Source organism: Lactuca sativa, chromosome 9 (assembly GCF_002870075.4).
Source record: "Lactuca sativa cultivar Salinas chromosome 9, Lsat_Salinas_v11, whole genome shotgun sequence".
Lineage (NCBI taxonomy): Eukaryota > Viridiplantae > Streptophyta > Magnoliopsida > Asterales > Asteraceae > Lactuca > Lactuca sativa.
In genome coordinates, this window is record NC_056631.2 from 40,845,636 (window position 1) to 40,873,353 (window position 27,718).

Here is a 27,718-nt window from a genome sequence, read left to right on the forward strand (position 1 = left end):
CCGGTCTCTCAGAATCCTTATCCCTAGAATATAGGCAGCTTCTCCTAGGTCTTTCATAACGAAACACTTCCCAAGTCAGGACTTAACTTCCTGCAGAGTTGGGATGTCATTTCCTGTGAATAGTATGTCATCCACATACAGTACCAAAAAGCTGACTATACTCTCACTAGCCTTGACATATACATAAGATTCATCTTCACTCCTCGAAAAACAAAACTCTTTGACTTTCTCAACAAAACAAAGATTCCATCTGCGAGGTGCTTGTTTCAATCCATAAATGGATTTCTCAAGCTTATACACTCTATTAGGGTGTTTTGTACTGAAAAAATCCTCTGGCTGACACATGTAAACATCTTCAGCCAAACTTCCATTAAGGAAGGCGGTTTTGACATCCATTTGCCATATTTCATAATCATGAAATGCAACAATGGCTAACAGGACCCTAATGGACTTAATCTTTGCTACTGGTGAAAATATCTCATCATAATCAACTCCCGGAGTTTGAGAAAAAACCTTTGCAACCAGTCGCGCCTTATACGTGTGTACATTACCATCCATGTCGGTCTTATTCTTGAAGATTCATTTGCACCCAACTGTCTTACGACCTGGTACATTGTCAACCAAGTTCCAAACTTGATTGTCATACATAGACTCTATCTCGTTGTCCATTGCCTCTTTCCATTTAGTAGACTCGGGGCCCGCCATGGCTTCCGCATAGTTGTTAGGTTCATCCAGACTTACCAGTGTCTTATCACTGATAAGTGTCTCACCTTCCGGCCACATCAACCGTTTATCGGGGTGTATCCAGCAAATGATATTTATGCAAAATCATGAAATTTTTTGATTATAATACACCAAAAATGATTTTAGGAATTAGGATACCTCTTTTTATTAAACTTAAATGCTTTTATGCCATTTTCCTATATTTTAAAGTCTAAGAATATGATGGTTATCGTAAAATTATCGTGTTTTAACGATGATATATTATTCATTTGGTAAGTGGGAAATGCCGAATTCCGATTGCACCAACCATGAGGATTACCTGCTATAGCCGGTTGCCGGTGGCGGGGTAGTTGGCCAGAAGGGTTTGGTAATATGATGCGACCCATTGCCACGTCTTGCCACGTTGGAGCGGTGGTCGACACACAAAATAAAATTTAAATTCTCATAATGACCAAAATACCCTCAACCTCCTTCTCCTATTTCATCCCTTCCAATGCCTCCATTCTCACCAACCCCATTCAAATCCATCGATCAATGACGACGCCGTTAATCTCATTGATAACTATAGTAGCTATTATATGCGATTGCTGCCATACCCATTAACTAATCAATCTCAGTCTGAATCGAAGTTTCTGCCATGGCCCCCGCAGCCGGAAACGCTGCCGTTACTTCTAAAGCTCTTGCATTTGGTGCAAGATCTTCAAAACTGTCGGATGCCCATTTGAATTCGATCCGTTTCAGGAAACCCCTTTTCGGATTTCGATATAATATTGAACGGAAATGGGGGAATTTGTCACTGCAAGGTGGCGGCGGGAGGAACATGGAGGCGATTGTAGAGAAAGGAAGAAAAAGAGGGGGGTTGGTGAAGTGTACGGCGGAGGGTATAGAGAGAGGAATACTGACAGGAGGAAGAGGGCAAGAGGGTACTTTTGTTATGCCGGAAAGGTTGAAGGTGGTGGCGTTAATGGCATGCGTGATGTGTTTGTGTAATGCTGATAGAGTTGTTATGTCTGTAGCTATTGTTCCTCTTGCTGCCAAACATGGCTGGAGCAGTTCTTTCTTGGGCATCGTTCAGGTAATATATATTCTTGCCTCCTTTCCCCTTAGATGATTAGCTTTGACTTTTTGTTACATTGAATTCTTGATCATATTTAGATTATCACCATCCTAAATCAATCGATCATAGTTAATTATCACAACAATAAAGCTCGTGTAAAAAGGTGGAATCTTTAAAATCCAAGTGTCCTATCGGTTTCTGTTTTCAAGTATCAAATATCAGTGATATTGACCTATTGATTGTTGATTATGTTGAAATGAATTAGGATCAGCCCACAAAATGCATTTGCAGAAACTATAATTTTTCATGATTGATTCTAATTCTTTGTAGTTGATGAATATGCTTTAGTTCAAAGGGTATTGTTGACTTGATTTGTTAACTTGTATAGTTGTATGCCAACTGGATGAAAATGATGTAATTGATATTGTTATGAAAATCTAAGTACTACTTGAATGACAATATTTTGTTGCTTCTTTTCTTTATGCATTTCTCATATAAAAAATATTATCTAAACAAGAAAAAAAAGAGAAGATCTATCTAATTGTTTGTGTAAAGGGTGATACCTCTTTCATTGCCTAATGAGTGTATGCCTTTTGCTTTTAGAAATTTTAGTTTTTGGTTGGAATTATTACCTCTTTTTGGTAGTTTAAAATTAAGGTATTAATATTGAGAAGAATGTAGTATTGGTATTAGGTTTGTGAATTGATTTTTATTTTTGTGGTTGTTGGACTTAAAAGAGATTGGTTGGCACCCACCTGAAAAGATTACAAGTTGGAAAATATATGGCCAAATAAGACATTAAATAAGTAAATGTTGCAATAAATAATATAATATGAAACATTTTAAACAACGAAAATTGTTGTGGTTCATATGATGTGAATTAGTGTGGTGAATGCCAATAGGGGCGGATCTAGGGTGGGCACATGCTCTTTTAAAATTTTGTGCTTAATATTAATTTTTTAAATATATAGAAATAATTGATAACTTTTTGTTGTACTTATTTTATGTATTAACAATATAAAACTTAAAACATGTTTGTTGTTTTGAGTTTGCTCCCGTTTGGATTTCTTTCCTGTTGTACTTAATTTTATAGTGTTTTTCGGAATAAAAAATAAAATAAAAAATTGACTGGAAAGAAAAGAATTATTGTAATAATTGATGAAAAATATTGAATCTACCTAACCCTTGCATTGGATTTCAAGCATGAAAAGTCATTAGCAGCCATCTCCTATTGAATATGTTGACTAGACACGTGTCAATATACTTTTCAAAGGACCAAAAACTCCTACTTACCAACCCATTTATGACATTGAGCCTTTGTGACTTTTGTTATTAGCTTGTTTTGTATCTTGCAAGTTGCAAGTTTATTTCATATTATTAGGGAAATCCAATAAACATAGAAAACTAACCAAGATTTATGTAATTATTGCATCAATAGTCTTCTTTTCTATGGGGATACATTTTTTCATCGGTTATTGGAGGAGCATTAGTGGACAAATATGGAGGAAAACGGGTGTTAGCTTGGGGTGTTGCCTTTTGGTCTTTAGCAACACTTTTGACTCCATGGGCTGCAAATCATTCCACAATTGCCCTTTTAGCCATGCGTGCTTTCTTTGGTCTTGCAGAAGGAGTCGCTCTTCCTTCAATGACAATTCTTTTATCAAGGTAAATAAACTATATTCTCTATTGAAATTTAAGTAATTAGAAATTACTAATTACTAATTACTGTTTCTTAGGTGGTTTCCATGTAATGAAAGAGCGACAGCTGTTGGGTTATCAATGGGAGGATTTCACCTTGGGAATGTTGTGGGATTAGTGTTGACACCTATCGTCATGTCATCAATTGGGCTTTCTGGCCCTTTTATTCTTTTTTCAAGTCTAGGGCTTTTATGGCTAACAACATGGACACTTCGGGTCACAAATGATCCACAAGAAAGTCCTTCAATAAGCAAGTCGGAATTGAGGTTAATTCAAGCCGGAAAGTCTGATTCCGTTCCTCTGAAGAAGGGTGAATTCCCTCCTCTTCGATTATTGTTGTCCAAAATGCCCACTTGGGCTATCATTTTCGCTAATGTAACTAACAATTGGGTAAGTTTTTGCTTTTTGTTTTTTGATTCTTATATGTTTCAAGTGTTTATGAATTACAATGATGTATTTTTTTTTCTTTTATGGTTTTTAGGGATACTTCGTTCTACTCTCATGGATGCCTGTCTACTTTAAAACTGTAAGTGGCTAAATGACCATTTTACCCCTACACTTTTAACTAACGATTTTCACAATACTCATCAATTAAGTCAAAAAGCTCGATTGTTGATTTATGAAATCTTTTTATTTTTTTTTGGTGAAAAAGGTATTTAATGTGAACTTAAAGCAAGCAGCTTGGTTTAGTGCTGTGCCATGGGGAACAATGGCATTCTCAGGGTATGTTGCAGGAGCTGCTTCTGATTATTTAATCAAACGAGGATACTCTTTGACTTTCGTCCGAAAAGTCATGCAGGTAAATCTTCTTTTTTCTTTTGTCTTGTCTGTGTAAAAAGACTAAAATACCCTCCTCATCATAAATTAAATAAAGACGTAAATACCCTCTTGCAGTCGATTGGTTTCATTGGGCCAGGATTTGCTCTACTGTGTTTGAATTATGCAAAAACACCAGTGATTGCTTCTGTGTTCATCACTGTAGCACTCAGCTTGAGTTCTTTCAGTCAAGCTGGATTCCTGTTAAATATGCAAGTAAGATTAATCTTATTCTTTTTAAAAGCAAAAAAAAAAAAAATCAACAAACTTTGGACCCTAAATTGTTTCCTCTTTTTCCGATCTTTTTCTAGGATATTGCACCTCAATATGCGGGATTTCTCCATGGTATGTGTTTTCAACATCTTTAAATCGTTCATCATTTTATATTTGGAGATTATTTATTATTATTATTATTATTATTATTTTAACATTTGTTTATAAATAATTAGGGATTTCAAATTCTGCGGGGACATTGGCTGCAATAGTTAGCACAATTGGAACAGGTTACTTTGTTGAATGGCTAGGATCATTTCAAGCGTTTTTAACTGTTACAGCTTGTTTATATTTTGTTACAGCCATTTTTTGGAACCTATTTGCTACTGGTGAACGAGTCTTTTAGGTTTTTATCACAAAAAAAAAAGTATTTTATTGGTAGGGAGATCAAGTTTAGTGGGATTCTTTTGTGATAAAATGAAGGGTGGAATGTTTTATGATATAAGTTGTAGGTTGAAAGGAAGAAAAGAAAAGAATATTTATTTAATCTTTGTGCAAAATGTAAAAGTTGTAGAGGGAAAAATTGGAAAGAATATTTGTTTCGTCTTTGTATTATTTTGTAAAATAATTGACTTTAAATAGTTTAAAAATTACTTTCAAGCCTGGTATTTATTATTATTATATTATTTTATACTTCTACACGTTTTGTTGATTGTCGTTGTCTTGATTGTAAGCTTAGAAAATTATATAAACCCAAAATAAACAATGAAACAACAAAACGTCAAGTCAAATCAAACCGAACTTGTTGGTTTAGTTTTGTTGACTAAGAGTTTAGGTTTATAGAAAGTAATGTTTGGTTTAAGTAATGATCAAACCACTTACAATTAAATTGGTTTTAGGATCACATTGAATTTATCAATAATGAACTATTTTATATATGGGAAGTGATTCGTACATAACATTTTTTTTGCCATACACAACAATTCATGTCAAACATTACTTTAAGATAACCAACCATGAAAATTGTCTAAGATCGGCCTATGTGATATATGGCACAAGATGCTAATTTTTTTTTTCACAATACTTAAAAAGTAAATAAATATGTAAAAAAAAGTTAGAAAATGAAAAAAATAAATCTAAAAAAAACATGCATAAGCTTATGTAAGAAGATATTGGGAAACAAATATAAAAATAGTTGTACATGTCGGTTTGAGCATAGTGAGTTAGTAACTGTTACAAGTTATCATTGAAATTGATTTTGACACATGAATTTATTAATAAATTTTAATAAAATACTTCTTTGAAGTATTGGATTGTTGTTTAAATACTCTTATTATATATGTGTCTAATTAAATATTACAATCTTTTTCCTAAACAAACCTTTACTTTTAGTAAGCGACCATGTCGTTTCGGTTCCAAACCCATTTATGTTTTCAAGCGGGACATGCATGTTGAAAACCAATTGGATTGAAATCAAATTGAAGCCAGAGGAGAATGAAATAAATACTAAATGGTTGTGCTATGCAGATTAGTTGAAAAAATAGTTTTTGCGTGATAAACTAAGGTGACATTGATAAAATAATAGTTTTGATAAATATAAATTGATATAAACTACATTTAGATGTACTGGGAAATAAACATATAATGATATATTTGGAAAACTTATGAAAAAATATCCGACTTATTAATAAGCTATCTGAAATAGTATGAAGTATCAATTAGTTATCAGTTATCACAAATAGTTTTTTAATAAGCTATACTGCTATAGTTTATAAGACCATCATGTATACTTACAACGAAAACATCTGTGGTCTATTTGGCCATGCACCACAATTGTGAACATCACTATATGTTTAGTGGTAGCTAGTGGTGGAAGAATTCATGGTAACTGTTGTGAGGAGGATGAACCACCACATCCAATGAGCTTCTTTCTCTCTCTATCTTTCTTTACATCTTAATTAATTTTTTTTTATTTTAATATTAAAAAAAAGAGGGATAAAAGGCTGGAGGGAATGGTGCCACCGAAACCGCACTTCCTCCCCGCCACATAAGCGTCATGTCATTTTTTACTGCACAAGTGTGGTTTCTTGTCACACCAAGGGAGTGGTGCCACACTTTTATTTATTTTATTTATTTTTTTGTTTTTTTTAACTATTGTAATTTAATAAAACTTCTTTTTTAATGAAAAACATAATTTTTCATTACTTGAAAATTAAAAAACATTACATTGCATTACCAAAAAAAACGAAAACCACACACATGACATTTAAATAATCCTAGAAACTTAAAAAACACAAATAAAATAACTAAAACAAACTACATAAAGTCGTTCTCCGAGAACTCGTCTTCGGAGTCATCCGGTGGATCCAAATTAAGGTTAATGTTTTGAATCCCGTAAATGTGTTCCACCAAGTCATTGCGAAGATTGTAAAATGTTTCAGTGCAACGTATCTCTGTTCTCATGTTCATATATTCTTCGCCACAAATTTCTATTGATTGTGTCTCTGGTATGGTTTCTTCCTCGTCAAACGCACATATCGCTCTTCCTTCGTCTTCAATAATCATGTTATGCAATATGAGACATATATACATGATTTTTCGAAGTTTTTCTTCGCCTAAATAAGCTGTTGGTTTTTTCAATATGAACCACCGTTTCTTTAGAGCTCCAAAAGCACACTCAACATCCTTCCTAGCTCTTTCTTGAGAAGATGAAGAATATGACATTTTTGAAAGAGTGGTGATTTTTTTTTTAAATTTTGAGAGAGAGAAGAGATTGTATTGTGGTTAAAAACAAATGAATTGGATATGTATATATAGGAAAGAAAGGCAAAAAAATAATAAATCCGAACGCAAAGGACCGTCAACTGTCAAAAGTGGAACATCCAATCAGATTGCACGGTTGTTTTAGCTGCACTGCGGTTTTGGCCGCAGGAAACCGCACCCTGGGGGCGGTGTTTGCGGTCCACGTGGCTTCACTGCGGTTTGGAACCGCACCCCACACCGTATAGCCTAATGGTAGGTATCCCAACATTTTAGTGGTTGAATGTAGTGATGAGTTGAAACTCATCATTATAATCATTAGTGGTTGATATAAATGATGACCCAAGCATATTTAGGGAGTGTTTGGATAGGAAAAAAAGAAGTACTTATTGCTTATTTCCACAATAAGCTAATTTTGAGTGTTTGGATAAAATCCAGCTTATTAAGTTAAATAAGCTAATTTCAATAGGCATCTCTCTCCATGCTTATTGTTTATTCCCACCATAAATAAGCTAATAAGCTAATCCAAACACCCCCTTAGTGGTCTTACACAATAGACAAACATTATACGACAATAAACTAAAAAAATAATAATAATAAAGTAAAAATAAAAAAGCTAGCTTATAAATGGCATAGCCTTAAATTTGAATTTGATTGTCGCTTACAATCGGCCTATAAACACATACTCATGTTTGTTTCGGTGAGAGAAAAACAAAAGGTAAAAATAGTGCTATTTTAACTGTGGAAGTTGAGAAAAAAGGGTTTGGTTCCAAAATCCGAATTCAAAACGGATCTTGGTTGCTGGTTGGGTGGCTTTAAGACCCAAATCTAAGCTATTATGTAATTGTGTTCTTCTCCGCCTAGTTTCTTGATAGTCCGGTTTTTCTTTTAATAAAATTCTGTTGTTAAAAAAAAAGCGGATCAAACTGAACTAATTTAAAAAACATTTCCAAACAGTGAACCAAAAATATAGGATGCTGAGAAAATTACGTAAAAGAAAACATTTCAATTGGATGGAACAACTTAAAACTTACCCAAAAGTGTATACAATTTCTTAAACTGCTTACTTCAAACAAATTGAATGAATACTTTAATAATAACTATTGTACTAACATTATAGATCTAAGTTTTTTTGTTTAGGAAAATAACAAGAGGGACTCTCTTAATTGAAAGGTCATGTGTTCAAGTCTTTATGGAGAAATAGATAAGAATTTAGAAATAAATTAGTTTGCAACTAAAAAAAAATTAAGCTCTTCCATCCCACCATAGACAAATGGATTTCAACATCCCATCGTGAGGCATATTAAACTCTTACCTGTACAAATTTATGTTTTTTTTTTTTTTTTTTTTTTTTCTTGAATTTGCACATAATAATATATATAAGGCAAAAAGATGGCGCTACAAAACAAAAATATATAATTGCACTTTATAAAAAGAATTTAATAAATATCTTGCTTTAATGCAATGCCTATGTCATTTAGTCAGGGGCTATGTTCTAAAGAGTTAAATAAAGAATAAAAAAACATGTGTATATGGCGGTAGACATGGATATAGACATGGGCGTGAGGTTGTGGGTGTAGGTGTGAAGTGGATAGATGGTACTAAATAGGGTGTGAGAAATGATTATAATTAGTTTGATTTCATGAATCATGATTAAAATAATAATAATAATAATAATAATAATAATAATAATAATAATAATAATAATAATAATAATAATAATGAGAGAGTATTTTTGTCTTTTTAATAAAACATAAACAATTGTATTTAAAATCTTTGACATTAGCTAAAGGATGACAAACTCATTAAAATACAAAATTTAATAGAATTTAAAGAATTATAATTTCTTTGATTTTGTCAAGCAAACACAATTTTTATTGCAATTTACACTATAATTCCTCAAAACTTCTTCGAAATTTGTGAATCAAAACACCATTAGATATAAAGTTTTAGACCGGAGGGTTTGGTAAAAATTTGTGAATCAAACCATGCCTAGCACGTGGTTTGGGTTGTACAGTTTGGTGATCTCTCTCTCTCTCTTCTCATGGTATACCATGCTTAGTGCATGGTTTTTGAGGTGGAATGTGGTAACGATGACACCACACCCATCCGCCTTAAAAAGAAAGAAATGTTTCAATGAATTTTAGAATAGACATGAATTAGAATTTAATCATATGTTTGCTTGACATGAAAAATAATGAGTTTTTTGTTGTGTTTTATAAGTTTGCAAATCTATTCAAAGAATTATAATGTAAAATTGTAAATATTGATTTTTGTAAACTTTTATTCTATAAAAATAATGACAGTTTTTGTCTTTTTTTTTTTTTTTTTTTTTTTTTTTTTTTTTTTTAATTTATCGAGTCATAAATTTTAAACTCTTTTAATAAAATGCACTTGTTCCACTTGGACATTTGATTTCAAATCTGGAGAAAATAACCCACACCAAAACATATATTTTAAATAGGGGTGGGATTGGTACGGTATTAAGTTTTTTTTTCTTCAAACCGTGTACCATATCAATTATAGTTGGCATAAGAGTTTAACTACCAGTACCGTACCAAGTATACTTGGTACCAACTAATTTGACTACCAACAAATTTCGTTGGTACATATTGGTATTTGGTAAATACCAAAAAATTTAATTAATATATACATATACGTAAATATGAGTTAAATTTGTGGTCAATGAGTAGTTGCTTCACTTGCTTGTGTTACTATTTAATCTTTTGGAAACAATACAAGGAATGAGAAGCTTTTGAGTTTTAGCATCATGTGTTTTTGTATCATCGATTTCGTGCTCTTTAAAAAACAAGTATCAAGAAATTTATTAATCAATGTGTTAATTTATTAATTCCAAGACTTCTAATTTGTTATTCTAATTAAAACATGCATTTATGAGAACTAATATTTATTTATTTTTATTAATTGATATATATATATATATATATATATATATATATATATATATATATATATATATATATATATATATATATATATATATATATATATATATATTGGTTGGTACGGTACAACCATGATATTCAAAATTCCATACCGTTACCGTACCAATACTACTTAATTGACATGGTCTTACCCGTCAAACATATTGGTTACCAAACAACTTGACTATCGATTTTATTGGTTCGGTTGGTAACATGTTGGTTGGTTCTCCATGGTACATATTTACCAGGCCTAATTTTAAATATGTTTTTGGAATGGTTTATATGGTCTTTAAATTGAGCAAAAAACTGAATATTTACAAAATTTTGGATTCTTGGTTGTTGATTTTGGTAGTATTTGTATTTTTGTTAGAGACATATTGCACGGAAGGATACATTTTTCCTTTTGATAAAATAGGGAGGATGGAATTTAGATAAAATTCCTTTAAACATAAATTTCAAACAGAAAAAGAGAGCAAATTATTGGCGTTCCCCAAGTGATCAGCAAAATTTACATGACATGCTAGTTTTGTCTGTCAATGACATAAAAACACTAAACCATGCAATTAATTTATATAAAAAAAATTCCAAATAAAAAGTCTGACGAAATAAAAACTAAACCAAATATCAAGCTTTCAAAGCACCCAAGGTAGGTAGGTAGGTCTTTACCCCCCAAATATAACCTCTCTTTAACCCCACTCCCAAATGCAAATGGTATGCTTCAAATAACCTCCCACATTCATTAATCCACCTTCAAGAATTCATTCATTGCACTTTCAACACATTTTTATCAACTGTCAATATAAACAACATCACTTACTTTTCCAATTCCTGAAAGAGTAGTAGTACATTACATTTCTGGTCCCTGAGTTTATCTGTTTTTTGAAATTTTGGTAACAAAATATTTTACTATTTTATAATTTTCAGTCCATATGTGAGGTTCTTATAACTTTTTTGGTCATTGTTCCAAGTATGAAAAAATCAGTTATAACGAGGGACCAAAACTGTAATTTAGTCCAGAAAGCGAAAACTTACATTAAACATAGCTGGGTTCCTTGATCAAACTTCCATCGGATCCACCAGAAAGTTCCTTAAGCTCAGCCTGCAATCGTTCATATTTCTCTTTAACAGCAGCAGCAGTCATGACATAAGCAACCTCCTCTTTCAGTTGAATTTCCAAATCCTTGATCTTCTCCTTCGATTCCTTACTAGGGTTCTTTTTGTCTTTTATCACCTCGAATTTCAACAGCTCAAGTTTACTTTTCAATTCCGGGGTATTCTCAACAACATCTTGAATTATCTGATTAATTTCCGCATTCAGTTCATTAACTTTCGCCTTCACCATCTCCATAGAAGCTTGACCCATCCGTGAAGCCACATGGACACCCGAAGCTTCTAGAGCATTCAAAAATTCCGTTTCCACTTCTGCCTTTACCTCCATCATCTTCTCCTTCAGATCCTCATCCAGACCTTCGCCTCCCAATTTCTCGATTTCCGCTTTCAGTCCCTCGATCTTGTTTTTCAGAATCGGATTTTCCAAAACTTGTTTGAACGTCTCGTTCACTTTAGTCTTCAACGGAAGGGTTTTTTTGTAATTTTCAGCGAATGCTTTCGCTTCTTTGATTTCGTTCAACAAGTTTAGTTTGTATTTCAGCTTACCGTAATTAGGAGCTGTTGATAACTTCTCGTTGAATTCCTTCTTTAGATTCTCGAGATCCTCGATTTGATCAGAAGTCAACTCTTTTTCTGTATCGAAATTGTCACGCATTTGATTTATTTTGTCCTGGACTCCTAAAGCTTTTGCAGCTTCAGAAAATTCATATTCAATTTCTCTTTTGAGCTTATTGATGAGGCCATTTTGGTCCATATCGGGAGCCATTGAAGATGATTCTTTTGCTTTCATGATTTGCTCTTTTAGCCTATTGACTTCACTCTGCAAGGCTTGATTGGAAATAAGTCCGGGTTTTGGTTCTTCCTTTTGTTTCATGTTGACTTTCTTTTCTGGGTCAACGGGTAGACCTTCTTGGAATCCACCAATCTTTCGAAATTTGAGCATTCTATGTTTTAATAGCTGTGGAGTATCCATCTTTTGAAGTTCCTATTTATAATAAATAATAAACAAAAACACACATTAATTGTGTACTAATTTCTTAATATAGAACAAAGCATAAATGGGCTTAATGTACTTACATCCATTGATTCAAGAATGACTTTTTTAATTTGCTGAGAGGTCCACTGTGGATCAGCATGAGCACCACCAAGTGGTTCCTGCAATTAAAATTATAAAGTTTACCCTCAATTAAATATAAATTTAAAAATATTATTTTTTTATTAAAATTAATTATTCTTACAGGGATGATGCCATCAGCAATTTGTAGCTTAGTAAGCTCAGTAGCAGTGATCTTGAGCTTCTCAGCTGCCTATACACAAGAAGAAATTATATAAACTTTCAAGAATTATATAATATCCGTGTACAATTACAAATAAATAAAAAATAAAAATTTTCACTACCTTTGGAGCAGCTTTGGCAGTCTTCCATAGAATTGCTGCACATGCTTCAGGGCTATATCATTTGAAATTATAAGTTATTTCAGTAATTAGTAAGTGCAAAACTAAAAAATACAATAGATATCTAATGATTTTAGAGATCAAATAACACTAGTGTTTTTATAAAAGTTTCTTATTTTGAAGGTTAGAGATTCACTTTGGGCTGAACAAACAGTCCGAAAGACGGTAAATGACCATTTTACCCTTCTACTTGAAATTAGCGGTGAGTGGTGATAAAAAAAAAAAAAAAAAAAAAAAAGTTAACATCCATCAACCCATTGCACATTAATTAAAAAAGAAACAACACCTAACAGTTAGTTCATTTATATCACCCTCAATCTTTGATTTGTAGGTTTTTGACAATTTTGTGTAAAAAAGTGTGATCAATCAGACTTTTTGGGAATTAAATTAAAGGTCTCCAAGAGCCAGCTATTTATAAAATTGAAAATGGTGTAAACAAATAATGAATTCATATAACCCTCATCATGTACAAAAATAAAAAATAAAAAATATAGTCACCTGGCAACATAAAAGACAGCATTTTCAAGCATTAGCAATTTATTAGCACAACCAATGGCCAAAGCACCTCCAGATCCACCTTCACCTATCACAATGGATATGATTGGTACCTCTAAACCAAACATAGTCCTTAAATTATGAGCAATGGCTTCACCCTGCATACACATAAATGATGGTTTTATTAATAGATTAGGCCAAGTTTTTTGACTTACCACATTCAGACATTCATAATACATTAAGTCAAAAAGAAACACCCCTATCTATTGTATCCATTAAGTCCATTAAATCAAAAAGAAGCAGCACCTAATACCTATGTCCTCTCATTAAGTCCATTAAGTAAAAAAAAACAAATGCACATATATTTATACATACCTGACCTAACTCCTCTGATTTAAGGTCAGCAAATGCCCCTGGAGTGTCAATAAAAGTGACAATAGGGAAACCATGGTGATGTGCATAGTACATCATACGTAGAGCCTTTCGGTATCTGTAAAAAACATAAATTTATACAGCAAAATGATTTTAAAAAGGGTAAATAAAAAAGTATCATATATCATAAATCCATAACATACAAGAAATTACTTACCCATGTGGTGTAGGCATTCCAAAGTTACGTTGAATATTTTCTTTGGTATTTCTACCCTTTTGATGACCAATAAACATGAATCGCCTTCCTTCTATTGTTCCAATTCCAGTTACTATTGCAGGATCATCATAACCACCTCTATCACCATGAAGCTCAACAAACTGTACATTTTGGAATACAAAAAGGGTATATCCGGTATTTTTCATAATTCATATCATATTCTTTCAATTTAGAAATGTTCTAATCTAAGAAAGCATAGAGTAACAGTAACACACCTTTTCAGTAATGTTGAAGACATGGTCAAGAAAAGTTGGCCTGTTAGGGTGTCGTGCAATATTAACACGCTGTATTGGAGTCAAGTGTGTATAGAGATCTTTAAGAGCCTGTAGATAATAAAATAATAAAAGTCAGCAGACATGACATTATGACAATTGTAATTTATATTTATACAAAAGGGTTGTTTTTTCCAGTTACAAGTAACTGAACCTGTTGATATTTATTCTCTAAAGAGATGATTTGATCACTGAAGTCCAAACCGGTTTCATTAGCCATCTTTTGAACCTGAAAACAACAAAAATGAAAGTTTAAGACATGTTCCAATTGTACCCTATAGAACAATCATATCACAGAAGTTTAGGAGGATTTACATCAATGATTTTCTTCTGTAGATCCATAAGAGGTTTCTCAAATTCCAAGGTGACAGGTTTTGGCTTCTCCTTTAATGGCTTGAATGGGGATAGATGACTAAGAACTCCACCCTTCACGTTGGGATCAGGATCCTGGGGCCATGGGTAATCGTGTTTCTTCACCTTCCTTACCTTTGCAGTGATACTTAAGCCCTTCCTTCCTGTGTTTACATGCCCTTTGCCTAATGTTCGTAGGGGTATGCCATTGATGCCATTACTTGAGCTTCGAAGAAGATCTGAAGCTGATGTTCCAGAAGACAAGCTTCCAGAAAAGGTAACAGGAGACGGAGGTACAGAAGCCATATCTGTACCCAAAAGTATAGTACTTCAAACTCCAACAAATAGCAAAAGAAATGATATAAAAAGGGGCAAATATACAGCAATCTGAAACCAGTTTCTGATATATAAATATTGGGAAAAGTCAGCATTTTAGTTGAACTCCCACCAAATCCCAATTTCTTTTCCATAAATCCATCAATCGTAGACTTATTCATTAAGAAATTAAAGTCGTTTAATAAACAAGTAACGAAAGCACGATGTTTGTATTTTTCTAATCTCGTTGCATGCTATATTGATTTTCTAACAAATCAAGCAACATAAACGTAAGTATTCCAGTGCCAAATCAGTCTAAACGCGACTTGATTCCAAGAAAAGTAGAAAATCAACAACTATAATCACCAAAAACCACTCCATTAACCTACTTCCGGCGATCCTCGAAGATGATTAAAGTAGAAAGAAATCCGTTTAAACTAGCAATATTATTATGACAGAATGAATAAAAATTCAATCAAGCATTCATCAATTAAGAGTTTGATAATGCATCAAAAGAAAAGAAGCTGCAGGAATCAAATCAAGTAAATTGAAAATATTACCTGCGATTTTCGATCGCTAAGAGTAAAAAGATCTGAAATTGAGCACTTGGAGAGAAGGGATTTTGAGCTGGAAGCGAAGAGAAACAGAGAAAGAGGAGATTTATTACGAAGTGAGGAGAGAGAGGGGTAGCATCGAGAAGATCGTCAGTGTTTTTTGGGTGTTTATGTGAACTTCAATTCTTCGATACTTCTTATGCATTTGGAGGCGGAGGGATTTGAGCCAGCTATGATCTGTTTGGCTTTGGCAGTTGAAAGTGGGTGAGCCAGTGAGCCGGTGAGTCAGCCATGGGCTAGACCAGGGTTGGACCTGATTTCACACGAGTGAGGAGATGTTACACGTGTGTGGTAGCGATGTCTTCGATGAAGGCTCCCATTGGGGTCTACTTCTACTACATGAGATTTGTAATGAATTTCAGAATTTGTATATGCATTGTTTGTTTATACTTCACACTTGTCAAATATGCAATTGGATAAAACAATCTTGATTTCTTTTTCTTTGTTGATTGCTCGGAATATTTTAGTATTTTTCTAATTTAATTACAACTAGTGTTTAACTTATATTCTTTGTAATTAATAAAAATGAAAATTATAAAATAATAATAATAATATAATGGAACAAAAATATAACTTAAAAATATAGTATTAAAAATATAATAAGAGATTAAAATTATAACTTATTAAATATTAAAATTATAAGAGATGAAAATTATTAAATTAAAATTTCTTTTAGAATAAAGATTTAATATGAAAATTTGTTATTATCAACAGTTAAATTAGAGGTGAGCATTTGGACCGGTGGACCGGACCATTTTTTTGGACCCCTGGGCCGATTCTCGATTCTAGGAATCTATCAAAACCGGTTCAGTTTTTTTCCCGACCCGGTCTGGTTTTTACCGGGTTTTAAGTCGGATTGACCTGTGGTTTTTTCTAATATTTAGTTTACAGTTTGTAGATGAATTTAGACTATAATTTTGTTGATTTTAGTATTATATTCAGTGAGTTACAATCCTTCAAAGTTGAGCTATCAAAGCTGAAATATTTCAACTTTTTAACTGTTATTTTAGACTATAATTCTTAATTTTATGTATCTTTGAAATATATATAATATGAAAGGGATCTTGGTGAACTTGATTTATATGTTAGTTGTTTTTATTTGAAAAATTAATTCTGCAAGTTATAATATTATAACATCAAGGTAGATTAGTTATGCATGAAACGGAAACGTAATCATTTTTACAAGATGTATCGTATCAAATCCAATAACATATTCGTCTTAACGAGTTATATCAAACCCAAAAACTTATTTTAACGACGTGTACTTTATCCAATTAAAATTGTACCGGTCCAAACGGGTCCAAGAACCAGAAAACCCGGACCCGGGCACGACTTATCCGGTCCGGTCCACGGTCCACAATATTCTCCATAACCAGTCCGGTCCGATTCGGTTCAAATGCTCACCCTTAAGTTAAATCGTTATTTAAAGAAAAAATATATTATAATGTGATGTGGAAGACTAAAAACTAAAAATAGTAAAAGAAAATAAATAAATAGTGATTTCCTCACAGATCACTTTTCAGATCACTTTTCATAATTATATAATTTTAAATGCTTTTAGATTATCATAAATAAAGATCATTTGTTTTTTTAAAGATCTATATATTTTAAAAATCAATAACCCATTAAATGTTAAATAGATAATATTATTGTCTTTTAGATAAAATTATATATTTGGTTCTTGTAGTTACGTTCATTGTAGCTTTTAGATTATCATAAATAAAGATCATTTGTTTTTTTAAAGATCTATATATTTTAAAAATCAATAACCCATTAAATGTTAAATAGATAATATTATTGTCTTTTAGATAAAATTATATATTTGGTTCTTGTAGTTACGTTCATTGTAGTTTTAGTTTTAGTTCAATTTTTCAATTTTTGATATGGATTGTGTTTTCAAAAGTTGTATACGTGGTTTCTGAGGTTGTTAACATCTAAGATGCATCGTTAAATACATGTAAAATGACTATTATACCCTAAATTTTATTTTTATGTTATATTAGAACTTCTTTTAAACTCATGTACCATTTATGTAAAAAAATTAAAAATATAATAAAAGCGGTAGAAGAGCAACCATAATCACACCTTTAACGGTTCATCCTCAATATCATATAGTGGCGGCCCTGGGGTGTGTGGACGGTGCGGGCGCTCTGAGGGCCTTCGAATTTTAGGATATATATATATATATATATATATATATATATATATATATATATATATATATATATATATATATATATATATATATATATATAGTGTTGATATTTTTTTAAAAGACATTTGTATGTGTTATAATTAAAGAAATTGGTCATATGTGTTGATTTCTATATATAGATTGTAATATTTGTAGCAATCTTGAAGTCATTGTAATTATGAAAAAATATCAAAAAAGTCCAAAAAAAAATCTAATATAAATTTAAAAATTTATCACCAATTTAAGAAAAATGTCTATGCCCAAAGAAAAAAATCAAATTTGTTTCTAATATAAATTCTAGAAAACGATTTCATGTTTTCTAAAACACACTTTACCCAAAAATCATTAATATAAAAAATTAAAATATAATCATAAATTCTAAAATACACTTTGCTCAAACAAAGTGTCACTTTAAAATCTTTGTCAACTACAAAGTGGGAAAGTAGGATTGAAACTGTGAAAGCAATAGTGACTCAAACTCTTGAAGTAATATAAGCTTTTTACAAACTTGTTCATGAAGAGACTTATATAAAGTCAAAATTGAAGCTACTTGTCTAGTAGAGTATGAACTTTGCACATTAGACTTTATAACTAGTATGGTTAGATGGTATCATCAATGTTTTCAAAACCGGTTTGAACCGGCCGGTCGAACCGGTTGGACCGGAAACCGGGGAGGGGAGCGGTTCAACTATCACCGGTTTTATGTCTATTTCTCAACCGGATCAAATTGGCCGGTTTTTACAAAAATTCGGTTGAACCGGTTAAATTGAATAAAACACATGAAATTAAAACCTTCAGCATAATATACTTTGGTAGTTTTTTCACATTTATTAAAATTTTTCTGAATAAAAACACATGATAAATGTTATGAAGTTTTTTGATGCGTTTATATTCATCTAGGACTTTATTTTTCTTTTTAATGCACGTGGGTTGATGTAAAACTTATGTGTAACGCCCCGTTTATTTAAATAGATTAATAAATGTAAGTCCCAGACTGATTTGCGAAGAATTTTAGATGTTGAGGGTTAAAAGTGTAAATTCAAGATTAGTTTTGTAAGTATTTGTGAAGGCAGGGAGTAAATGGTAATCTATGGGACTTCATTTGAGGAGATTATGGAAGATAGGGGACTGTTTGGTAATTTCCGTACCTAAGTTGTAATGGAATCTAATATTTAGGGTTTAAATTGTAAATATCGGGTTAGATTTGAAAAGATCCCAAGGGGAGGGACCAGAGTTGTAATTATGGGAAAGATTTTATAAGGGACACGGGTATATAAGGGTTTTGTAACCCTAACCCTAGCTCAAGAGTGGTAGTCGTCACCTCCTTTTCCCCCTTATGCCTCCCTCGTCGGCGCCACCTCTCCTCCACCGTTCCCTCCCGCCGCTGCTTTATCGCTGCCTTACCTCCTCGCTTCTCCGATCAACCATATCACTAGTGAACCTCGATGCTTTCTCGTCTCTGTCGAAGGCGGAGACCTTAGCGTGGCACTGATGTTTGATCAGTAACGTTGGGAGGCGGATCGTTGCCACCGCCTCCGACCATTAGAGCCCACAACTGCCTCCACTACCGACGATGACACCTCGACTGCCCCTGCTGTTGTTGTAGTTTGAGGAAGCAACTCCCACCTCTGGGTGCGGGCATCCCATTCGCAGTGCGTTTTTCCGATGGGTTGAGCCACCAAGCGTGGCAGCCTCTATTTCCCGTTCGAGATCAGTCAATGGCGTGTTGGTTGGGTCTAAGTGCGTCACTGGTTTTTCCGCCACTCTAAGTAGTTGAGGTGTGACGTTGCTGCCGCCTCCTTGGGGATCCTGCCATTGCCAAAAGCCTCGACCACCATCGTGCTGCCGTGTTGTTGCTGTTGTCGGACCACCGTGAGCCACCAGGTGGGTGGTTGGGTCCTTAGTGCAAATAAGAAAACATGTTTGGGGCTATATTTCCATAGTTAGTCTGTGTGTTTTGTATAATCAGATAATGAGAACAGGCACCACCACCACCGTGAGGTGGTGGCTGCCGCTGAGCACTACCCCCCGCCACCATGGTGTGGCTGTGTGTATGAGTGTGTTAGTTAGTGTGTGTGTGTGGATTATGTTTGGATGAATCATTGTAATTGTAATTAGTTTGGTTAATAATAGTAACCACCACCGTAAGGTGGTGGCCACCGACGTGTGCCACCGTAGACTACCACTACCCGAGGTGGTAGTGGGTGGTGCCCCACTAGCAAAACCCTAATGGGCATAAGGATTAGTTTTGGGCCTTTTGGGCCCTATTTGGGTGAAAAAACCTAATTAGGGTTTAGAAAACCCTAATCTTGAGTAATTGGGCCTTGGACTTATTTGGACCTACATTTGGGCTATTGGAAATGGAATTATGTATGAAGCCCAAATTAGTTCATATCATTTATCTAGTAGAGTAAAGGACTTAATGGATTAAGCCCTTAATGGGTTAAGTAAGAAACACTTAACCCTAATTGTCATTTTATGTGAAACCCTAATTTCACTTGGGCTTTGGCAATTGGTTTATTAATGGGCCATCCAAGAATAATTAAACAGACTAGAGTAATTAGTTGGGCTTTAGAGTAAGGCCCATATGAAGGATCTTTGGGCCTTCGTCTTGACTGGACTGCCTCGTAGGGCCTACAGCCTATCCGGACCGCCCCAGGTCTCTTGTCCGTTAGCACAAAGTAAAACCGCCTCAACCCAACAGACAATAACATGTCGACATATACAATAACAATCAATAACCAAAAAGTACTTGTAATCATACAGATATACCAGTCTAACATATATTCAACGAATACATGTAATCATACAGATCTACCAGTCTAACATATATCTAGTGAATACATGTAATCATACAGATCTACCAGTGTAACATATATCCAACATAACATCATCTAACCTACCAAGATACATAATCCAGTGGTCAGACATTGGTACCTTTGACCCACAAGTACAATGAAGGACACTCACCTGAACAACTCAATAGAAGCTCAACAACTACCATAAAAACAACACAGCCGACCTAAGCTTCCTAAAGACAAGCCGAGACCAATCCTTAGCCCAACATTCAGTTGTACCCAAGTTTGAACAAAAGTCAAACTGGTCAAAAAGTCAATGGTCATAGTCAAAGTCAAAATTTCCAATCAGCAGCCTTCCACGTCGTGGCCTTCCTTGGTCATGTTGTGGGCACAAAATGCCAAAACATTCGCTAATCCCCCATTCGCTACACCGTGGAAGCCTAAGGTCACGCCGTGGGGACTAGTGTGAACAACTTAAACGACTTAATATATTTTCTTCCAATTCCAAGAGCTCAAAAGCTTAGATATTATCCTTTCCAAGTTCTTAATGGATAAAGTTTATAACTTTATCCATTAGAAAAGTCCAAACCACCAAGATCTAGACTTTAAATCTCAAAGCAACCCAAAATGCATATTTCTCAACTTAATCCATTAAGTCCAAGTCTCCAACTTTCAGATCTGAATCATCAAGATGCCTAGATGGATAAGGTTTCCATCTTTATCCATAATAATGCCACAATCTTTCAAGATCTAAACTTTAATACACCAAAATGGCCTTAAGGACCAAGATAACTTGCATGGCTAAAAAGGAAAGCAAACGATCACAACTTTCCTAGCCCATGAGGTCTAAGAAGAATTCTAAAATAATCAACATATGTTGGAGTGCACTCAACTCCAAGATCTCCCATATAATGGACCAAAAGTGGCAAAAATCCAAAATGACAATATCTAAGGAACTATATAGCAAGATTGGAACTTTATACTTACAATAGTCCAGGAATATAGTGCCTTTGATAGATCCAAACTCGAAACATCTTTCCTTGAAACCAAAAGAACCTTCTTGATCTTCAAAATTCATCAAAATATCATAAAAACATCCAAAAAAGGAGAGAGGAGAAGGTAGAAGATCAAATCTTGAAGGTGGAGGCTAGGGTTTCTCCCAAGGGGTTCTAGAGGTGTTGGATGCTGATAAAATGCCCAAAAAATGTGGAACATTAAGCTTAAATACGTTGAAATCCCTAAAAAATTCATGGGCTTAGGTCTGAATGATCACCACGTCGTGGCCACAACTTTTCACCCAAACTCACCTCAACTTAAAACAACCATAAGTTCTTCGTTTCAACTCTGTTTTTGGCGATCTTTATATACACAAAAAGGTATTGACGAGCCCCACAACCCTATCTAATTAATTTTGACTTAATACATGTCGAATTAAAACCATAATCCATGCAAGAAGCCTGTAATATTACTTTTCCCATATCACCCTTTTTCTTCCAAGCACAAATCAAAGGCTCTAATCATTTAATCAACATTATCATCATCCAAATAGGTCTAAATGTCATTCCCTTGAAGCCTAAGGCCTTTACGCAATCCATTTATAGCCCGAAACCCCGAAATAAGAAACTTCTCAAAACAGGATGGTACAACTCTCCCCCACTTAAACTGGATTTCGTCCTCGAAATTCGTCTTGGTTTGAATCTCTAAAAACAATGCCAACATATTTCATAAAATACCTATAACCACTTCAAAATCAAGGAGTATATACAGAGAAGTCGAGAGATCACTCGAAACCCCATAATTGTCAACAAATAACCCAATATCTTTAAAATACTCAACCGCAACCACTATCCTCCTGTCCCTAACTGCAAGGCCTAACTCTTAGTGAAAACTACTCAAACCAGGAACTCTAAAAACTAAAAACACAAAACAAATCCATGAATATACTCCCCAAAGTTGGGAACCCCTCATTCTAGGCTGCATAAACCATGCCTTAATCCTAATGATCATACATTCGTCGCACTTACCCTCAATCCCTGATTAGGAACACTACCAAATCATACAGAAAGAATACTCAAAACATACTGATCATGAATTTCAACCAATCCCAAATCCAGAAGTTGTGCCCAAAAACATTATATACACATTTGACTCCTTGAAAAGTCATCACTAACATGCTGCTCCCAAGAGCATAATGATGGTAAAACCAAGAATCTCACTTTGCATCCGAATCCCTCATCAGGTGTATATCCACCTAAAATCACTTGAGACATCTACAACAAACTTCACAACTCAAGATTTTAGAACCAAAACCTAACACTGGCAATCAAACTCCTAATAAAAAACCCACAAGAAAAAGGTGTCCACCATTGCAAACATTCATCAAGCAACTTCTAATGTACAACCAATACATCAACCAAAACAAACTTTTACTGACCATAATGAACCCAACCAGCTGGTCACTGAGCCTTCTGCCCCCGAAATGTCCTTACACCTAAACAAGCCAATAAGACTAATGATTCCAGACCTAAGAGTCACAATTAAATGGATACAGGGTCCCGCCCATAAGAATCATATAGGCACTGGTTCATGATACATCGTGACACCTTCTAACTAATAAAACGATAAGCTCACGGTACTATACTGATCCAACCATCATTACATTACTGGCCTGAACATTCATGACCAGCGCCACAGGGGCCTAAAGATACCCAACCATCAACCCACCGACTTGCAGGAAACCAATCAACATCCCTCTCAACACTAACCAAACACAACACGATCTATACCCTTAAATAACGCATAATTCCTTTAACAGAACCGACTACTACCAATGCAAAATCAGACGAAAACATGGTCGCACACAACCATAGAATAAGATAGGTGGTTGTACTGTTGTTCCAATTTAAAGACTATAACCCAAATAAGAACCATGTTAATAATACTAACCAGGTGTTCTCATGTTATCTTAATCAGTTCACATACACCCCTCATGGCCATATTTGATACACTACCACAATATACACCCCTAAGGAAAAGTACATAACCAACCCCTAGATCTAATGCTTTTATTTCTCCTCACAACATTACCCAATGGGTGAAGTACTAGTAGATCTAATGAAATACGAACCTCAACGGTTAATAAAACCATCCTTATGATTGACTAAAACAAGATCCCACACCTTGATTGAAACTGCACAAATTCCACCGATACGTAACTAGCTCATTAAAACTTTTAAATTAATCCAAAAATGTTGCTAAAACGCTGGTCGGATCAATCCAAATACCAACTCCGCCAACTCGACATGCTAAAATTGGATTATGCAAAGATCCAAAGCTATACCTGAAAAAACTAACAACACGGCTTTGATGTCTGACCTCCCAATAACCAGGGACAACTGCTAAACCCGAGCCCTCTATGAAAAATACTATGATAACCAGCAATTGAGGGTACCCGTACCCAGAAGCCAGAATGTAAGGCGTACAGAACTTGATGATAGGTTAACGCATCCTTTGAACTTCAACTAATATAGCTTGAAACTTTCGAAGAACCTCCACTATTGACGTTGAACGAATGACTAACAATTAAGAATGCATTGACAACTAATCCAATGATCCAATACACTACGGAAAAAGCCCATGCATAACTAAACACACCAAACTCTGAAGCTAGTATACCGATTAATAACTGCCCAGCCTAGACTATAGATATAAATCTATACCACGAGCTGATGAGTTCCTCAAGACCCGATACTCAACCTGAGCGATCCAAACACCTCTTGATCTATTCTCCGACATCCCAAAGGAACCACTGGCTGCAACGAGCTCCTTGTCTAATAGCTTCCTGTCGCAAAGACAACTCATGCATTCTTGAGCACATACATCTAACGGAAACTTGCTCTGCACCCCCGTACTAACCACATCTTGAACTAAAGTTTTGCATACCTGAATCGCAACTCCCCATGACTCATTCTTCTGAAACCATAAACTCGAACAGATCAATGATCCTCCAATCAGAATATGTAGTTCTCTCCCCACTTATGGTTCGAACTACTACCAACTGGTGTTGCAAATAAATGACTTCTCAAACCGGTTCAACAAGGTACATACCATCCCTTACTCTTGGAATGTATAACATAACACAAGATGATCTTATAGAAAAAGACCAAGCAAACTCAAAGAGATTTTGAATCTCAGACAGAGACCTTAGAAACTCCCCGATCATAACCGTTTCTAACATCAAAAATCCGATGCATATGCACAAGCAATAATTTTGACAGTCCATTCGTAGCACCAATTCTCTATCTAGAAACAAATGGATTACCACTTACCTCGTCTACAAATCCCAACTATCAATTCGTCGCGAGGATCATTCATATATATATATATATATATATATATATATATATATATATATAAGAAGCATCACTCTCATAGTCAGGATACATCAGAGACAACAAAAGTTGTCACTCCCGATTCACTTCCTTAATCACTTGAAACCATCAACTAGCACCTGAATTGCCTATATCCAAAGAAACCAAACCATTGATCTCTTCTTAAGGTAACCATACCACAAGAATCCTCTTGTGTATTCCCATACTGCGATACTGCCGCCAAATATCGCAACCATCTAGCCCCATGCTAGGTCTACATCCTAACTCTGAAAATCACATGTCTCCTTTCTCTTTCCTCCAAACACGCAAATTTGGAAGAACATAACCCCCGCTATAGATAGTGATATTCCAATCCATCTGCCAATCACTCAGCCTCCGACTGCAATCCTTGAGCTGATTATAACAATCACTTCTTTTTTGAGTTCTTCAACTCCAACGGTACTACCTCGAGCAAGGCCACCGAGACCTCATAATCAACTAACTTACCTAGGTCTGCACCATTCAAACCTAAACTAACATGGCCACTAAGGCCCAAACAATTACCATACCCATCCTCATCTTGAACAATCATAACCAAAAGATCGATAGATACAGAATAACTGCCATGAATCTTGGTATCAAACCATGTCGTCTACCCTCAACCTGTTCCTTAGAATCCTCGTGAATTCCCTCGATTCGAGTATGGATCATGTGCTTCCAGTAGTACGTGCCCGATACTACCTTCCATACCTATCCATACTTTCCTTAAGAATCATCACGTATCCTCTAAGTAACTATTCATGCTAATATTCCAAAATCCCAATAAACAGTGCACTAATCGCACTAAAGCACTTCCTAGGATATGCATACATCCTATACTGACTCTCTCAAGAATGGATAATCTTTCCTCATGTTGGCCAACTACAAACCATACTCACTCATAGAATTTCCACCAACCTTGCAGTCACTCGCAGTGTTGTAAAACTCACCGAGTTGGCCGATTACTCGCCCGAGTACTCGCTACTCGGCCCCTTACCGAGGCGAGTTACAGAATCCGAGTACTCCTCAATCGGCCACTTATTAAAGTGAGCAATGTTGTAAAACTCGGCCAACTCAATGATTAATACGTATAATATACTTAATGATTTGTTATTTAACACACACACACACACTTGTGATTATTACTGTATATATATCTAAAATTTTTAGTAATTATTCATGAAGTGAGACCATTGTGTGTTTCTAAGTTTTTGTGAACTCATATATATCTAATTTTGTTATATATTTCAAGAAAGTTTTGTTTTTAACTTATGATTTTGACATATATAATTTCCTTAAAAATACTTCTACATGAATTACCGAATCTGAGTACTCCCCAAGTACTCGTCACTACTAGAAAAAAGGCCTTTTACGACGCTCATTGCGCGTCGTAAAACGCTCAGACGAGCGCGCAAATGCGCATCAAGGAAGGCCCTGTCATAACGAGAGACGACGCGTATTTACGACGCGCATTTATGACACGCAATTACAACACTTGTTTACGAAACACAATGCGTATCAAGGAAGGCCCTGTCATAAAAGAAGACGACACGCATTTGTGTGTCGTAACCTTACGACGCGCGTGTTAATGACACGCAATGCGTATCATTAAACCCGCTGTCAAGAAAGGTCATGTCGTAAATGAAGATGACACACATTTTTGCGTATCGTAATTGTAAATATATATATATATATATATATATATATATATATATATATATATATATATATATATATATATATATATATATAGACTTACTAATTTTCAAATTAAATTTGCATTTCATGTCTCATAATAGAAAATAAAATATCATATACAAAAAATACAATCCATTGCACAAAAGTTAATGTCATAAAAATACTCATTCTAATAGTAGACAAATGTAATACATCAAATGTGAAAGAGATGAAAGTCTTCAACAAATAACAGTTGAGCTAAAAAAACTTGTTGCCCACCTTCACAACATCTCGAGCTACTTTGCTTGACACTATGCACATCAACAAGACCTACAAATTTGAATAATGCAACCATTAGATTCACATAAACCAACAAATCCCAATATGTAAGCATGAAATTTATGCATCTATGTTAAAGGGGTAAAATGATCATTTACAGTTCATTCAGAGCAAAAAAGGAACAACTTTTTTCATTTACTACTTACTTCACCATATAGACCTCATTTATCTCAACAAATGCATCATACTGATAATGGCATCATTAGATAAGTTAAGTGACTAAGTTAGGTAGGTAAATAATGAGACATAAAACTGATGAAATGACTAAAATGCCCTTATAGTAAGCTTCAGAAGAAGATTAAGTATGACTTTATAAATTGGACTAATATCAATACTTGAACATTGATCAAAAACTTACATGAGAGCAAATCCCATTTTCTCCACAACACCTCTGAGATTTTTCACCATTTTCAAGCTCAATTGGATAGTGTTTCAAGGATCCCGAGCCTCCTACTTTTTGCTCAAAGTTTCCAAGATTCTTAGCAAATGTTGGACCTAAAATGAAAGAAAAAAATGGTTTTCTGAATATATACTTCAATTACTAAGAAAATAGTAAGTCAAAAAACTACAGATGCTCAAAATAAGATGCTAGTAAAGCTTTGCCATAATGGTAAGATGTTATGATATACAGAGCAAATGTAAAATTCAATAAGATGCACATAATAATATTCTTATGATCTTATAAGATTTCCAAATAAGATACTAGTAAAGCTTTTGCACAATGATATAAGATGTCATGACATACAGATCAAATTTCAAGATTCAATAAAATGCACATAATAATATGTTTTAGGGTAAATTATAAAAAAATGGTCCCTAAGCTTTCTG

General features: G+C 34.3%; 3 protein-coding genes across 5 annotated transcripts; 1 reads left to right on the forward strand and 2 right to left on the reverse strand.

The window, feature by feature from the left end:
* Positions 1–1,214: 1,214 nt before the first annotated feature.
* Positions 1,215–5,167, forward strand: LOC111906761 (probable anion transporter 3, chloroplastic). Its single transcript, XM_023902534.2, has 8 exons — positions 1,215–1,798; positions 3,219–3,445; positions 3,517–3,868; positions 3,960–4,004; positions 4,131–4,277; positions 4,373–4,510; positions 4,606–4,639; positions 4,744–5,167. The coding sequence occupies exons 1-8, from the start codon at positions 1,361–1,363 to the stop codon at positions 4,911–4,913; spliced, it is 1,551 nt and encodes a 516-aa protein (XP_023758302.1). The 5' UTR covers positions 1,215–1,360; the 3' UTR covers positions 4,914–5,167.
* A 1,656-nt stretch (positions 5,168–6,823) lies between these two features.
* LOC111906742 (uncharacterized) lies at positions 6,824–7,231 on the reverse strand. The gene has a single exon (XM_023902512.1). It carries the CDS (start codon positions 7,229–7,231, stop codon positions 6,824–6,826), a length of 408 nt encoding a protein of 135 aa, XP_023758280.1.
* A 3,407-nt stretch (positions 7,232–10,638) lies between these two features.
* On the reverse strand, positions 10,639–15,671 carry LOC111906760 (acetyl-coenzyme A carboxylase carboxyl transferase subunit alpha, chloroplastic). 3 transcript variants are annotated; one of them, XM_023902532.3, is made up of 12 exons: positions 15,420–15,671; positions 14,509–14,852; positions 14,348–14,422; positions 14,137–14,244; positions 13,862–14,022; positions 13,648–13,762; positions 13,276–13,430; positions 12,721–12,772; positions 12,561–12,629; positions 12,400–12,477; positions 11,245–12,307; positions 10,639–11,040 (listed from the first exon to the last, which is right to left on the reverse strand). In XM_023902532.3, the coding sequence occupies exons 2-11, from the start codon at positions 14,848–14,850 to the stop codon at positions 11,246–11,248; spliced, it is 2,217 nt and encodes a 738-aa protein (XP_023758300.1). In that variant the 5' UTR covers positions 14,851–14,852; positions 15,420–15,671; the 3' UTR covers positions 10,639–11,040; position 11,245. The 3 variants fall into 3 exon arrangements, with proteins under 3 accessions (XP_023758300.1, XP_023758301.1, XP_023758299.1); XM_023902533.3 differs by having other exon boundaries at positions 10,639–10,960; positions 15,420–15,670; XM_023902531.3 differs by having other exon boundaries at positions 10,639–11,003; positions 15,420–15,663.
* Positions 15,672–27,718: the final 12,047 nt, after the last annotated feature.

Bases quoted from the DNA above. Each gene is read 5' to 3' on its own strand.
- LOC111906761 (XM_023902534.2), top strand. From the start codon at position 1,361: ATGGCCCCCGCAGCCGGAAACGCTGCCGTTACTTCTAAAGCTCTTGCA. The intron at 3,446-3,516 runs GTAAATAAACTA...ACTGTTTCTTAG, and splicing joins ATGACAATTCTTTTATCAAG to GTGGTTTCCATGTAATGAAA. The intron at 4,511-4,605 runs GTAAGATTAATC...ATCTTTTTCTAG, and splicing joins GATTCCTGTTAAATATGCAA to GATATTGCACCTCAATATGC.
- LOC111906760 (XM_023902532.3), bottom strand. From the start codon at position 14,850: ATGGCTTCTGTACCTCCGTCTCCTGTTACCTTTTCTGGAAGCTTGTCT. The intron at 14,423-14,508 runs GTAAATCCTCCT...TGTTGTTTTCAG, and splicing joins TACAGAAGAAAATCATTGAT to GTTCAAAAGATGGCTAATGA. The intron at 12,773-13,275 runs GTGACTATATTT...CAAATGATATAG, and splicing joins GCTGTCTTTTATGTTGCCAG to CCCTGAAGCATGTGCAGCAA.
- LOC111906742 (XM_023902512.1), bottom strand. From the start codon at position 7,231: ATGTCATATTCTTCATCTTCTCAAGAAAGAGCTAGGAAGGATGTTGAG.